Source organism: Ochotona princeps, chromosome 11, assembly GCF_030435755.1.
Source record: "Ochotona princeps isolate mOchPri1 chromosome 11, mOchPri1.hap1, whole genome shotgun sequence".
Classification (NCBI taxonomy): domain Eukaryota; kingdom Metazoa; phylum Chordata; class Mammalia; order Lagomorpha; family Ochotonidae; genus Ochotona; species Ochotona princeps.
This window is the reverse complement of record NC_080842.1, coordinates 11148188-11162737: the sequence shown is the minus strand read 5'-3', so window position 1 is coordinate 11162737 and position 14550 is coordinate 11148188. Positions and strand designations below refer to the sequence as shown.

The 14550-nt window shown below is 41.2% G+C and overlaps 1 protein-coding gene and 1 long non-coding RNA gene across 3 annotated transcripts in view; one reads left to right on the top strand and one right to left on the bottom strand.

Annotated features, from left to right (window-relative positions):
• Positions 1-2799, top strand: part of LOC131481361 (uncharacterized) — a 34836-nt gene extending 32037 nt beyond the window's left edge. Inside the window, exon 3 of the long non-coding RNA XR_009246249.1 lies at positions 2405-2799. This is a non-coding gene — a long non-coding RNA (uncharacterized LOC131481361). The remainder of the gene's footprint in view (positions 1-2404) is intronic.
• The window catches only part of FUT10 (fucosyltransferase 10), a 439987-nt gene that overhangs the window by 348401 nt on the left and 77036 nt on the right, over positions 1-14550 (bottom strand). Inside the window, exons 5-6 of one of the 2 annotated variants that reach the window (XR_009246242.1) lie at positions 10391-10910; positions 2379-2483 (exon numbers count right to left, since the gene is read on the bottom strand). Coding sequence is in view for 1 of the 2 variants with exons in the window: in XM_004592706.4 (XP_004592763.2) it covers positions 10677-10910 (234 nt within the window). In the remaining variant the exon portion in view is untranslated. Of the gene's footprint in view, positions 1-2378; positions 2484-9180; positions 10911-14550 lie in introns of those variants that run through there. The other variant, XM_004592706.4, reaches the window with a different exon arrangement.

Here is a 14550-nt window from a genome sequence, read left to right as displayed (position 1 = left end):
ACAATTAATAGTCAACTACACTAGATTTGAAGTCAGACTCTTGGGGGACATTCTGGTGTTCTCTCATAGGTGGTCTCGGTTAATATCTTGTTAGTCCATGAGAGATTTTCTAACAGGGCTGAATCTCAACAGAGGAGTCCCTGAGTTCATTCAGGCAAATTCATACTATATTCTCCTAAACCAATGGTTTGATTCTTCACACATACCAGTAATCTGCTCAGAAAATGAAGGGGGATCAACAGAATGAAGATTTAACCTACAAAATGGGAGGACCTATTTGCAAACTATACAGGTAACAAAAAAATTAGTAACCAAGATGTGTAAGGAATTCAACTCAATAACAACAATCAAAAAACCCAGTTGTAAAATAAGTAGTATTCTGGTAGATCTAAACAGAAATTTCTCAGCCTAAGACACACAAATATCATATAGGTCAACAAGAAAACACTCAACATGGAGCCCGGCACAGTGGCCAAGTGGCTAAATGTGGTACATATACACAATGGAATATCATTCAACCACCATCACCACCCCCAAAAAAGGCAAAAAGTCATTTGCAAAACCATGGATGGAACCCAAGGTCACTATGTTAAAGGAAAAAAAGGCAGGTACCAAAAAAGACTAATACTGCATGTTTCACCATAATGGAATATAAAAACCTCAGCACACAGAAGTTGGAGATACGGAGGTGGGAAGTGGTTATCAGAGGCAGGGGAAAGCATGGCTAAGAGCTTGGGGCATTTTATTACACAATAGGTTGATCACAGGTAACAAATACCCCAAATGCAGTCCCTAGCTTAGCCTAGCCTTCAGCTTAGCATTTGACCTGCGTCGCCCCGACAGGGCTGCAGCCCCCACTGGTTGATGAAAAAGTCTAGTGCGTGCTGGGCAGAACCAGGCTGGACTGCAACACCCTTGGTTCCAGTGCAAGTCGGGACTGAGAGCGGAGCCAGCCCAGCGATTGCAACCACCAGCTGATCGTGGCGATGGATTGTGTCGGGCCCGGTGCTTGCTGGAACATCCGGGAATCTGATCTGGGAATACCTCAAATTTTCTTTGGTGATCTCCCCAATCGAACTGCTGGACTCAGAGCCCTGGCCAGGAGAGGACGGAGGACGGAACAGGTCAATCAACCACCTCAGCTAAATGTTGGGCAGCGAAATACTGGGCAAATGAAGAGACTCTGTGATGGACTGTGACAATCAGTGGATTCTTCAATGACCTAATCGAGCTGGGAGTGGTGAGACTGGCAGCGATCCATAACTGGAGAACTATTAAGACCACTTGAACAAGTATCTCAGAGCATGCCCCACATCCGGGACTTTGGGCGGGTGGGAGACTGGGTGGGGAGTCTCCCTCAATATCCCCCTTCACCTCAGATACATAAATAGTATAATAAAAATACATATATTAAAAAAAAAACAAAAAAAGCATTTGACCTGCTTATCTCTCTCTCCCTCTCTCTCTGTTACTTCGCTTTAAATTATATACACACACACACACACACACACACGAAATGTTTAAAATTTTACCCACCAAGGTTAAACTGAATTTTACTTAATTTTGTATTCTAAAAAGCAGAGGAAAATGCAAACTACTAGTCTCAAATGGCTGTTATAATAAACACTGGTATATGTAACAGCACCTAGCACAGTGCCAAGTCAGAGGACCTTAGTGAATATTAATGACCATTTTCTTTCCAAGCACCTCTGCTTCTGATCACAGCGGTGCCTAACACTGCTCTTTCCCATGCTCCCTTTACCTAAGCCACCACGTGTCCCAGTTAGGTTTCCTGCCCTGGTTTAGTCGATGGCGCCCCTTTTCACTTTCAAAGTGTTCCAGATGGCAGGACTAATTATATTTTCACAGTCTTTCAACAAAATGAATCCATAGAGAGACCTACACCATTGCCTTTCTGAATTCAGGTTGCTGAAATAGGTTTCCAAAGGCAGCCCTAGAGCAAATGCAAAACCAAATACACGAATGGACTGGGTGGAGATGATTGCCACAGACCCCGGTTTTGTTTTCATTGTTGCTGCTCCATCCCTTCCAGGTTAGTCACCATGCTGGAGCTGAGATTTTCAGATTCCCAAAGCAGGAAGTAGCACACATCCGTGATGAAATGTTGATGCTTAAGGACATGCATCTAAACGACCCTCACTCTCTCGGCAGAGCAGATCATTGCAGTGGTGAAATGAGCCTTCTTACTAATGGGGTGTGCACTACGGACACAGTGATGGACTGGGGCTCCTGAGAGAAAACTTTTCACCCTTTCTGAGGCACCATGGCTACGTAAATATTGACTTACCCAGGCTCTCTGGCTCGAGGTGAACAGATGTCCTTGCAGCAGAATGGAACCCCTCACCCCAGTGGCTCACCTTCCTTCTTTCTTCGTGTCCCCCAGGCCAGAGCGCTTGTGATTGCCAGAAATCACCCACGGCTGACAGCAGACATGCCCCTCTCCCAAGGAATGGGAATCCACCCTGGAGAAAAGAACACAAAGAACAGAGGCAAGATGTGCTTCCAGACTTGCCAGCTCACTGCAAGGCTGAACTGTGAGTACTTTAAAAACATCTTGTTATTACTACGGCCCATTTAGTCCACTCTATAAATACAACTCTTCTATATCACATTTCATGTTTCAAAACAGAGTCGTGGGGCTTCAGAAGGTGAGCTCCATCTCATGGGATTCTTACAAAGTAAAGAAATCAAAGCTTTCTCAATGCATCTGAAATGTGAAGGCATTTTAGAGTGTTAAGCTCTGTGAGATCAGAGGTTGTCAGTCCCATTCACTGTTGCATCCTGGTCCACAATAAGTTCTCAATTTAAAAAAAAAATGTGTTAAATAACATGGATGAAGTTGAGGCTGTTCGAAATTCTGAATAATTTTAAAAACATTGATTATTTTTTTTTTAGAATTCTTTTTTTTTTCCCCACCCCTCCCCAAACCCTCCCACCATGGTGGATTCCTCCACCTTGTTGCATAACCACAGCTCAAGTTCAGTTGAGATTCCCCCATTGCAAGCGTATACAAAACATATAGTCCAGCATCTTATTGTCCAGTCAAGTTCAACGGCTTCTTAGGTATACCCTCTCTGGTCTGAAGACAGAGCCAGCAGAGTATCATCCCAGTCAATTAAAAGCTCCAACATACCATCAGCAAAAATTTACATCATTATGGAATTAATTGACATAGTAATGAGTAACCAATATGTTAAAAGTAAATGCGAAAAAAACATTGATTATTAAATAAAGGATCAATAGATCTACTCTTTTGAGGATGTATTCATTTATTTGAAAGTCACAGTTACCCGAGGGAGAGAGGGAAAGATTCTCATCTGTTGATTCACTTCCCAGGTGATCACAGTGATGTCTTAGTTGATTTTGTTCCTGTCACCTCTATGGGAGTCCTGAATTGAGTTTGGCCTCCCAGCTTTGACCCTGCGACCTTTTAGAGCGAATTAGATGAGACTTCTCTCTCTCACTCACTGTCTCTCTGTGTCTCTTTCTCTCTCGTCGTTTGTCACTTTCTTTCTCTATTTGTGTGTCATTATCTACAGGAAATGAATTTTAAAAACCCTAAAAGACATGCTCAGAAGTCAAAAGTTAATCATTTTATGGCTTCACCAAGGATAGTCTTGCATAGTACTGGGTTTTTTCCCTTTTCTGTGGGTGGAGGGACACATCAAACAAATTTACTCTTTTTGTACTCATACAAGAAGCAACATGTTGGTTTCATTTCAAAATCTGTTAGGTTAACTCCTCTAACTCAAAATCACTATTAGTATCACCCTTTACTTACAAGGACAGTCCTTAAATTTCTTAAATTACGTATTCTGAATACTCATAATGGCCTATTTAGATTTGTATATTCTCCCCTGGTAAGTTAAGTTAAACAATGTGGTCACAGATTGAGTGGAACAAACATTAAGGAATGGATTCTTGACTTAATACCCTTGGATGCATTAATCACCATCTAGTTCTGATTCATTTCAAAAGATTCAGTGCTGATAATTAAGCTGCAAATGTCACTGTTGCAGGGGGCTACAAAGGAGCACTAGAGAGAAGAAAGGAACCTTTATTGATCAGGTTGGTCCTATCTTTTTATGGATCCAGCCACATCTCTGATCACATGCTCAGCTGCTACACCCAGTGAGTTAACAGAAGAAAAACCATCAATGGGTCACATCTGTCCCTCCCATACCTCTGCCTCTAGCCAATATCCGAAATAAGCTTCACCTCCAGCACCAGTGGGTTGTTGATTTAATAGGCAGGAGCTCACAATACTAACATAGGCTCAATTTTTTTTTGTGAGAGTTACAATAATAAAAACCATCTATACACTTTACTCCAAATTCTCACATCCACACCCAATGAAGAACAGGTGAGAGCTTGACTCTGGGAAGCAGGCATGGTCAAGTTTCTCTTCTTTGACTGCTCTTCAGTTAATGAATGAATAGGCTCAGTCATTTTTCTCTGGTTTCTCAACAAAGGAGGTTGGTCTCAATATTCAGCACAGTGAAAATAAAGGCAGTAAAGATCCTATGTAGACTTCACTAAGTCTGTGCTTTCATCATAGATCAGGACACTCACTCTCTTTGAAATCAACTATGTTCATCTATTGGAGTTTGCACAGTTAGTATAAGGAGACTGAGTATGATATTGGGAGTTTTATGCAAAATTTCAACAGAAATATTGTACAGAGGAAGGACAGAAAATAATTCAAACATTTCTCAGTCCTTGGATTTAATACTATCATAATATACCTGGTATCTTCTACACCTTTCTCTCCCATGTCTTATTAACATCATCTATGATATCTAACATGATGAATACAATGCAGGCATTGTGGCAGTGGGTTAAGCCAGATCCCATATGGGAGTGTCAGCTTGATAATTCATTCTATGCCTACATTATGTAATAACCAATCAGAATAAATACATTGATACTTTCAAGCATTTATAATCTTTATAGTGAAAACATCCAAAAATTCTAGCTTCTAGAAATTGTTTAGGGAGAAAAACACATTATCTATAGCCACCTTATTGTACAATACAACCTCAAAAATGTTTACTCCTATATAGCTATAACTTAATCCCTATAAATCAGTATTTCTCCACACTTACCTCTATACCAACTTCCCCAAACTCTGGTAACCACTACTATGCTTTAAATGTCTATGAGATCACCTGTAGTTTAGACTCCATGTATGAAAATGAGATCATGTGATATTTGTCATTCTGTGCTTAGCTTACTTAACATAATGATCTCCAATTCCAACCGCATTGTTGCAAATGACAATATTTCCTCCTTTTGTGTTTAATGTTCCATTGTGTATAGGTATCACTGGTGGATGCACACTTAAATTGCTCTGTTCCTTAGCTATTATGCAGAATACTGCAATAAACATGGGCGTTCAGATGTTTCTGACCAATGAATTTCATTTCACTTGGGTTTATACCTGGTAATGTGATTCCTGGACCACACCATAGACTAGTTTTTTGAGAACCTTCCGTTTTGCTTCCCACAATGGCTGTCCTAGTTTGCATTCCCACTGACACTATGCAAAGGGTTCGTTTACTCCACATTCTTGCCAACATTTTTGAGTGCTTCTCTGTCACTAGTAAATCTTAAAGGTGTAAAGTAACATTTCATTGTGATCTTTATTTGCATTTCCCTGATGATAATGTTGAGCACAAACCCATTGATAACCTGTATTTCTACCTTTAAAAGTGTTTCTTTAGATCTACTGTTCACTTTTAAATTGGATAATCTGGATGGATTTTTTATATGATGTTGAAATCATTTACTCTCAATATTAACCTATCAGATTGCAGGGCCTGGTCTCCCAAGGGTTAACTCCACAGCTTAGCTTGTTTTTCAAGGGGTAACAAGATGCACAATCTTGGCCTGATACATTTAGTTCCTGGCTTAACCGCAAGTTCCTGCTTCCCTGCTTCCCATTGATCAAGATGCCCCTGGGGGTCTTAGGAGCTGTTCGAACATTGGAAAAATACTGGAAGGAACCAGAGAGTATAAAAGGAAGGCTAGACTTCAATAAAGCGGCATTCTCTTTGCACGAATGGCCCAGTGTGTGTCTTCTTTGTAACCCTAGTCCCTCCACTCGGCTCGGCTCGGGGTATACAGCAATGCGGGCGTTGCTGACATCAGATGTGTGTCTTTTTTATAAAGATTTGTTTTATTTTTATTGGAAAGGCAGATATAGAGAGGAGGAGAGACAGAGAGGAACATCTTCCATCCGATGATTCACTCCCCAAGTGACCGCAATGGCCAGTGCTGTGCCAATCCAAAGCCAGGAGCCAGGAACTTCCTCCAGGTCTCCCACTCAGGTGCAGGATCCCAAGGCATTGGGCCATCCTTGACTGCTTTCTCAGGCCACAAGCAGGGAGCTGGATGGGAAGTGGAGCTGCCGGGATTAGAATTGGCGCCCATATGGGATCCCGGGGCATTCAAGGTGAGGACTTTAGCTGCTGGACCACTGCGCTGGGCCTTCAGATGTATGTCTTGTAAATATTTTCCCATTTCACAGGCTGTCTCTTCATTCTACTGATTGTTTTCTTTGCTGTGTTGACACTCATTAGTCCCATTTTCCCAGAACTATTCATTTCAAGGGCTATTCTTTTTTCCAATGTGTGTTCTTAGCATTTTTATTAAAGACCAGTTGTCTATCAATGTATCAGTTTACCTGTACAATCTCCAATCTGTTCCATTGGTCTAAAGATGTTTTTATACCAAACTACATTTTTTAAATTACTGTAGTTCTGTAATAAATTTTAAAGCTAGGTAATAAAGTGCTTCTTTAGTTCTTTTTGTCCAAGATCACTCTATTTGCATCTTTCATGATGCCATAATAATTTTGGTAGTGTTGCTTCTAGTTCTATTGAAAACATCCTTGAGATATTTATGAGAGTATATAAAATCTGTAAATCACTTTGGAACATATGTACATTTTAGCAGCACTGATTCTTCCAATCCATGAACATAAAATGTCTTTCCATTTCTTTGTATCCTCTTCAATTTCTTTCATCAATGACTTATAGCTTTAATTGTAGAGATTTTTCACCTTTTAGGTTAAATTTATTCCCAGGTATTTCGTGTGTGTGTGTGTGTGTGTGTGTGTGTGTGAAAGCTGAGCCCCAGAATGAAAACATTTGGAAGTAGGGTCTTGAGATGAGAAGATCATGAAGATGAAATGCTAAAAAAAAAAAAAAAAATCACCTGAGGGCACTGCAAGATGGCCATATAGAAAACAAAGTGAGTCCCTGCCGGATACACACTCTGCTGGCTCTTTAATCTTAGACGTCAGGCCCCAGAACCACGAGGAATGGATTTCTGTTGCTTGCAAGGCCCTCAGTCCATGATATTCTGATTAGCAGTCTGAATAGATGAATAGATGAAGACAAATTTTGTCAACAAATTTTTATCTTTAGTAGAAATTATGCCCTAATGACTTTAAGACTTATTTATTTATTTATTTGAGGCAGAGTTAGAGAGAGAGGATGAGGGGCAAAGAGAAAAAGATCTTCCAACCACTGGCAGATTTCCTAAATGCCAACAGAGCCAGAGATGGACCATGTTAAAGTCAGAAGCCTAGAACTTCATCTGGGTCTGCCACAGAGTGACAGGGACCCAAATACCTGGATTATCTTCCACTGTTTTCCCAGGCACATTAGTAGAGAGCTGGATGGAAAGTGAGGCAACCAAGAGTACCATTGGCACTCTTACGAGAGTCTAGCATAACACACAGCGGCTTAATTCATTACCTCACAGCTCTAGCTACCTGCTAGTGACTTTCTAGAATACACAATATTGTTCCCACCATTTCAAGTTCATGTTTTTATTGTGCTTGGATTCACACAGTGGTCTGTAGATGCTGAGTAGGTTTTCTCAAGCACAGTATACAAGATGAGACTGAGGAATGATAGTCATTTGTGCCTACATCTCTTTATTTTTGAGTAGCATATTGGGTACTAAAGGCATTCAATCAGTTAATAATAATGATCATGACCCTCACTGACATCAGTTTCTATAATCTAATTCTTTTTTTAAGATGTATCTCTTCTTTATTGGAAAGGCAGATTTACAGAAAGGAGAGACAAAAAGAAAGATCGTCTGTTTCCTGATTTATTCTCCAAGTGGCCACAATGGCCAATGCTAAGCTGATCCAAAGCCAGGAGCCAGGAACTTCTTCCGGGTCTCCCACATGAGTGCAGGGTCCCAAGGCTTTGGGCCGTCCTCTACTGCTTCCCAGAACACAAATAGGGAGCTGGATGGGAAATGGAGTAGCCAGGATTCGAACCAGTGCCCATATGGGGGCCCAATGCATACAAGGTGAGGATTAGCCACTGAGCCATCATGCTGGGCACTAAAATCTAGTTCTTAATAGTGACAAAAGTCAGCATCCAGATTCTGAAATGTAGTTTTTGTGCAACCAAGTCAAAACTGCGTCCATTTTCCAGTGAGGAAGTGAAGACTACTGATGAACACCACTAACCATTTTCTCCAACACTCCTGAAAAGGCCTTTCTTTATGTGGTCATTGCTTTAAAAGTGACTCTTGAAGAGCAAAGCCAAGTGAAATGTACTGACGCACTAGAAACAATGTCATTTTGTCGCAATGTCCTTCATAGCCACCTATGGAGTTGGCTATTGTCCTACAGTCAACAGAAAGATATATAGGGGCTGGTGCTATGGCAGCATGGATTAAAATCACAGACTGCAGCACCAGCACCCTAAATGGGCAACAGTTCATGTCCCGGATGCCCCATTTCCCATCCAGGTTCTGCTAATGTGGCTGGGAAAGTAGTGGAAGATCACCTAATTCCCTAGGAACCTGCATCCTCATGGCCTAACCCTGGTTGTTTTGGTCATTTGGGGAGTGAAACAGATGATGGGAGGTCTCTCTAACTCTGCCTTTCCAGTAAATAAATATAAGAGAAAGGTATGGAATGATGGGCTCTACACAGATAAAATAAACTGAGGGGCCTTACATGAAATTCAACAAATAGAGCTACCACATTGTAGGTAAGGATCCTGCTACACTGAGGACACACTCCTCTCTTGTAATAGCAGGTGTCAAAACCTATAGTGCACCGACTTATTAATAAAGTCATATTACAAAAACAGATTTTAATGAAAAAATTCTCAAGTCTGTGAGCGCTCAGAGTTCAAAAATCATTTATTTTCTTTGAAATCCACTCAATTTTCCATCCCATGGAATACTCCCTTCTCCATCCTCCTCCCTACCCCACCCCCCACCACACAAACACACACACAATCTTCAGACTGCATTAAACCACCACTGGTTTGAGGTCAGGAACACATTCTTGAGAAAAGCCAAGGCAGAATTTCATCTGTGCACTCAAGAACTCAGAACAAGATCACATGGCACTTGGAGGTTTGGGACATATAGGCAGCATAAAAGCACTGGGCATCTATTTCAGGCATTTACGGTGAAGAATCAAAACTATAATAGTATCTTGCCAGTGGCATAAATAATTTCTTGAGCTTTCCTTGGAAGGTTCCAAAAAAATTACACTTCACTTAGCATACAACTTAAAATATGGTCTTTAGCAGAATTTATACCACATCAGTGATTATTAGAGACTCTTTCTGGACCACGGTACCAACAAAGAATTCAGAAGCCATAACCCTTCAGGTGGCAGCAGCTGCTGGCATAATCCAGAAGCCTCCCTACCCTTGCATGGGAAGAGAGGCTATCCAACCTTATTACTTCTTGTTTTTTACAGGACTCCAGGAGATATTCCAGACAAGATGGCTGAATCTTCTCTGTGACAAGATCACAAAGGACAGGCAGTGTTCACAAACTGAAGGTCTGTGGCTTCCGGGTACGACTGACTAGACATCATCCCAACAGAAGATACATCAGCTCCAAACACAACTGGAGTGGCTGGAGGCATTCACTTGTACTGTCAGCGATGTTGAAATCACGCAGGGTGTCGAGCCTGGATCCTACAAGTCTTATTATTCTGCTCAGCAGTATAAGGAACAATTGGCTGCAACTGAGCAAAACACACAGGAAGAGTCACACCTTTGCAACACATTTCACTTTGGAGGAGAAATGTGGGAAGGCCACAGGCAAGTCAATAATTTAAAAAGGGTGGAGAGGTGACTGAGATTATGAGGCAGAAGGGAGACACACATATGCTGTTTTGACTTGAAAGTGAACTTGACACAGTTTTTATCATTAATTTACATGCCAGGAAGCCAACAGATGGCTGGTATCATTGCGAAGAACCAATGTGTTTCATGCTCACACTGAGCATCAGGACACTAGACTGGCCAAATACCAATAAGCTATGGATGGTCAAGTACCAAAAATCCACAGATTTGTGCCTCCACTCACCTACCTCAATGAGTTGCTACAAAGGTAGTCAGCATGTAGGTCCACACAAGTACACTGAAGAGGATCCGTGTCCACAGAAGCATTTACCTTCTTGGTATAAAAAATATAGTGACAACCTCTAACAGTCGTGCAAATCTATGACCTGACTGAGCTCATTATGAGTACAGCAGCAATTAATTCTTTTCCTAAACGACAGTCAATGCAATAGCTGCTACACTCAACTAGTAAGGCAACCTAGAAGAGAAGCCCCAAGAAGGCTTTCGTGTGTGTCATCGTCATCCTTTCTGAAATTAGTCCTTGAACACTAAGGCCCAAAACTCTTGAGTTGAAAAGTTCTGATTCCTATCCGTCAGCCACCGTAGTGCCTGGGCTTCTTTCTTCGACTGCTGGAAGCTTGGTATCCACATCTCTCGCAAAGAGTGCCACCGCGGAGCCTGCCGGCTCACGGGCGAGAAAGCAAACATAGTAGGCTCCGGGCAGCTCAGGTGGCTGACTTCTGCCTTCCAGGTTTTGCGTGGTAAGCCCTGCATTGAGAGAAAGGAGAAACGCAATTAAAAGCTCTAGTTCTATGTCACACTAGCATAACCCAGTACACACTTTCCCAATACCCAATATCTTCACTCCACAGAATCCCAATAGTTATATTGTTGACAGTGGAAAGTAAAACATATCTAACAATTATTGAAAATATTCTTGGCATTAGACTCTGATGGGCATTTTGCATTGATTTTCTTGTTTAATTTTTACAGCAAGTATATTAAATAGATACTACCTCCTCATCTTACAAAGCTTCTCCAGCTTTATTCTCCTTGCTATTTGCTGGTTCAAGTATGTAGTTATTTATTCCTGTAGTCCCACTCCCACTACCAATTAAGAAAAATTTATAAACATTTTAATGCAGTTCTTAGTATTTAAATGTATGTGTGGAAAAAATGTGTTCTCATTTTCTGGGCATTTATATGTCATTATACCACACACCTCTTCCCATTACCCACATTTTTTACAACAATCATTTTACATCTAGCTACACTGTCATATGTACATCTAAATCCCTTGTTCTTCTTGTCTATCCACTGTGCTCAACTAACCCTAACACTAGCAGGTTTTTTTCCCATGTTCTCGAACCAGTCCTTGAGTTCTACCCCGATCCACTGCAGGCTGTATTCAGCAGCTCCTCTCAGTCCAGATTAGAGTCCAAGTTCAGGATGTGGTCATTCAATAATTTCCTCAGAGAGGTAGGAATGTAGGGAAAGAGAAAGGAAATAAAAAGAATAAAAAATAAAAGAAAGATAATAAAATAAATAAGATAATAAAAATAAATAAAAAGAAAAAAAAAAAAGAGAACGAAGCAGACAGACTCCAGAATGGCAGGCTGAACACACACAATTTCACTCCCCCCTGAAATGCCATAAAAATGATTGTAAAAGGATTGTTCACAAAAGGTATTAACCAGGAAGGGTTGAGAGAAAAGAAGGAGGTGAGAAAATGGGAAAGCGTTAGAAATTGGAAATCATGTGGACAAGTAGTAAAACACTAGATTTTTACAAACTGAACTGAATGATAAGGCAGTAGTGTGGTGGGAATCATCTGCAGAGACACAGAGGCACCAGATACTCCTGGGCGTGAGCAATGGATGACAAATAAAGATGCTTCACTAGAAAACCTATTCAAGGGGGCTGTTTCCCAGATCTGTTCTACTCCTCATGGCCAGGGGTCAGCCTCTTCCCTAACAAAAAAAACAAACAAAAGAAAACACAAACAAAAAAAAAACGAGTTGAGGTTTATTTTCTGCTAAAATGAAACACACCAGATCTCCAACCAGGTAAACAGGCAAAGTTGGAGGGACAGGTGCACCAGGAACAGAAACTTCGGTGCGTTCATGAATGCTGGAGGATAAGACTATCTTGCCTGCTTCCTGCAACCTGCGCCCATAACGTTGGTTGCTCAAGCCTCAGCACACAAGAAGAGCAGCCAACATTAAAAAGAGAAGTAAATTCTTCCAAGGGATGCGAAAGGGAGTTCTCAGCTAGTGTTACACACCAAGTAAAAAGGCATCCAGAATATACAGGCCACAGGCAGAGGACTCTGAGAGAGAGCTCTCCAACAAAATAAAATAGGCTGGATGTCTCAAATATCTACAAGCCTTTCTTGAAATTTTTTAAAATTTATTTATTTGAAAGAGTTACAGAGCTCTAAAGAGAGAGATTCCATTTACGAATTCATTCCCCTGATGGCTCCAAGAGCCAGGGCTGGGCTGGGCTGAAATCAGGAGCCAAGAACTTCCAGGTCTCCCATATGGATCACAGGGTCCCAAGCACTTAAGCCATTTTATGCTGCTTTCCCTGGGCCAGTAGCAGGAACCTGAATCAGAAGTAGAGTAGCCGGTGCCCACTGGGGATTCCAGCTTTGGCTTTATCCACTATGTTTATATCACAGTGACAGCACTGAGAGCCTTTGAAGGAGATTTAAACCATCAACAAAGGCTGAACTGGTTACAGATATTTAGGGAGAGAATCAAAGACAATTATTAACTAGAAGGGAACAAAAGGCTGTGTGGGTAAGGGGGAAGAAACAGCATGCCAGCTCTTCTCTGAGTAAGTACAGAGACACAATTGCATAAACGCTGAACAGCAAATAAACAGTGCATAAACATATTATTTGGAAATATCAGGTATGTGTAAATAATCAAATGAGCGGTTAATTAGCCACCTATTGTGACTGCACGGGGGGAAGGAAGGGAGGAAGCAGAGGATGACTGTTTCATTAACCTTGTAAAATTGTTTGATTCCTTAATGTGTATGCATGTGCACCTTTTTTTAAAAGCAAAGCAAAAAAATTTAATGGGAAAATAATGACATTAATGTGATGAGTTCACAGGGGTTAGAATCTTCCAAAATCTAGAAGGCAGAACAAAGAAATCAATTTGGAAATATAACAATTTCAGGATTATCTACATGGTTGGAAAAACATTTTTTTCCATTAAAACTCCTACAGAGAATATAAGAACATAAGACATGTTTGCCCCTATGATGCCAGCCTCCATTATTGGAGCAGCTGCTTCCAATCCAGCTCCCTGTTAATATGCTTGGGAAGGCATCAGAGGATGACCAAGCGCCTAGGTCCCTGCCACCCAAATGGGAGACACTGATAGAGTTCCTGGCTCCTGTCTTAGGCCTGGCAGAGGAGACTGTGTGCCCATTTAGGGGAGCAAACCAGCAGGGGAAAGCCCTCTTCCTCTCTGTGAAACTCTCTTTTCAAATAAATTAAACTTTTATTTTTTTTTAAGGAAGAAGATACTAAAGAGTGTTTAGCTCAGGAAAAATTAAATTTGAGTGAACATTAAGCTTGTTTTAGGCATCTGAAGGGACATTTACATGAAAACATGCAATAACTGATTAATTTGTTCAGGAAAGCATGAAAAGCAGGAGCTGGTACGGTGGCTCAATAGGGTAATCCTCTAACTTACAGTGCCAGGATCCCATACAGGCGCCGGTTCGAATCCCAACTTCTCCCACTTCCCATCTAGCTCCCTGCTTGTGGCCTGGGAAAGCAGTGAAGGATGGTCCAAGTACTTGAGACCCTGTATCTACCTGTGTGAGGGACAAGGGAAAAGTTCCTGGTTCCTAGCTTTAGATCAACTCAGTTCCAGCTGTTGTGGCTGCTTGGGGAGTAAGCCAGCGAATGGAAGACTCCTCCCTCTATCTCTCCTCCTTCTCCTCTCTGTAAAACCTTTCAAATAAAAAACGGAATAATTAAAAAAAAAAAAGCAGGGAAGATTGAGTTCCCAAAATCCTCTGTTCTCTTGGGAACCACTGACAGATGATCATGAAATTGGCTTCCACAGGTCTAGAACTAGTACAGAGCTTTTCCTTTTTTAAAATCGAAATAACACTAAGCATGGAGAGGCAAGATATAAATCCAACCTGCAGCTTTAGAAGGTCCACAGCTTAACTTTCTTGGCTGGAAGATGCAAATGCCAAAGTCCACCTGCTGAAGTTCAGAAGCAGATAGCTACCAAGTGACTGTACAGGGGGGAATTCTGGGTTCAATATAAACACTCATGTCTCTGTCTAAACAAAAGATGAACTAGACCTACCATAAAAATAACATAATCACCCACGTTGGAAGGGCTGTGGCATAAATTAGTGGACAGCTTTTTCATGA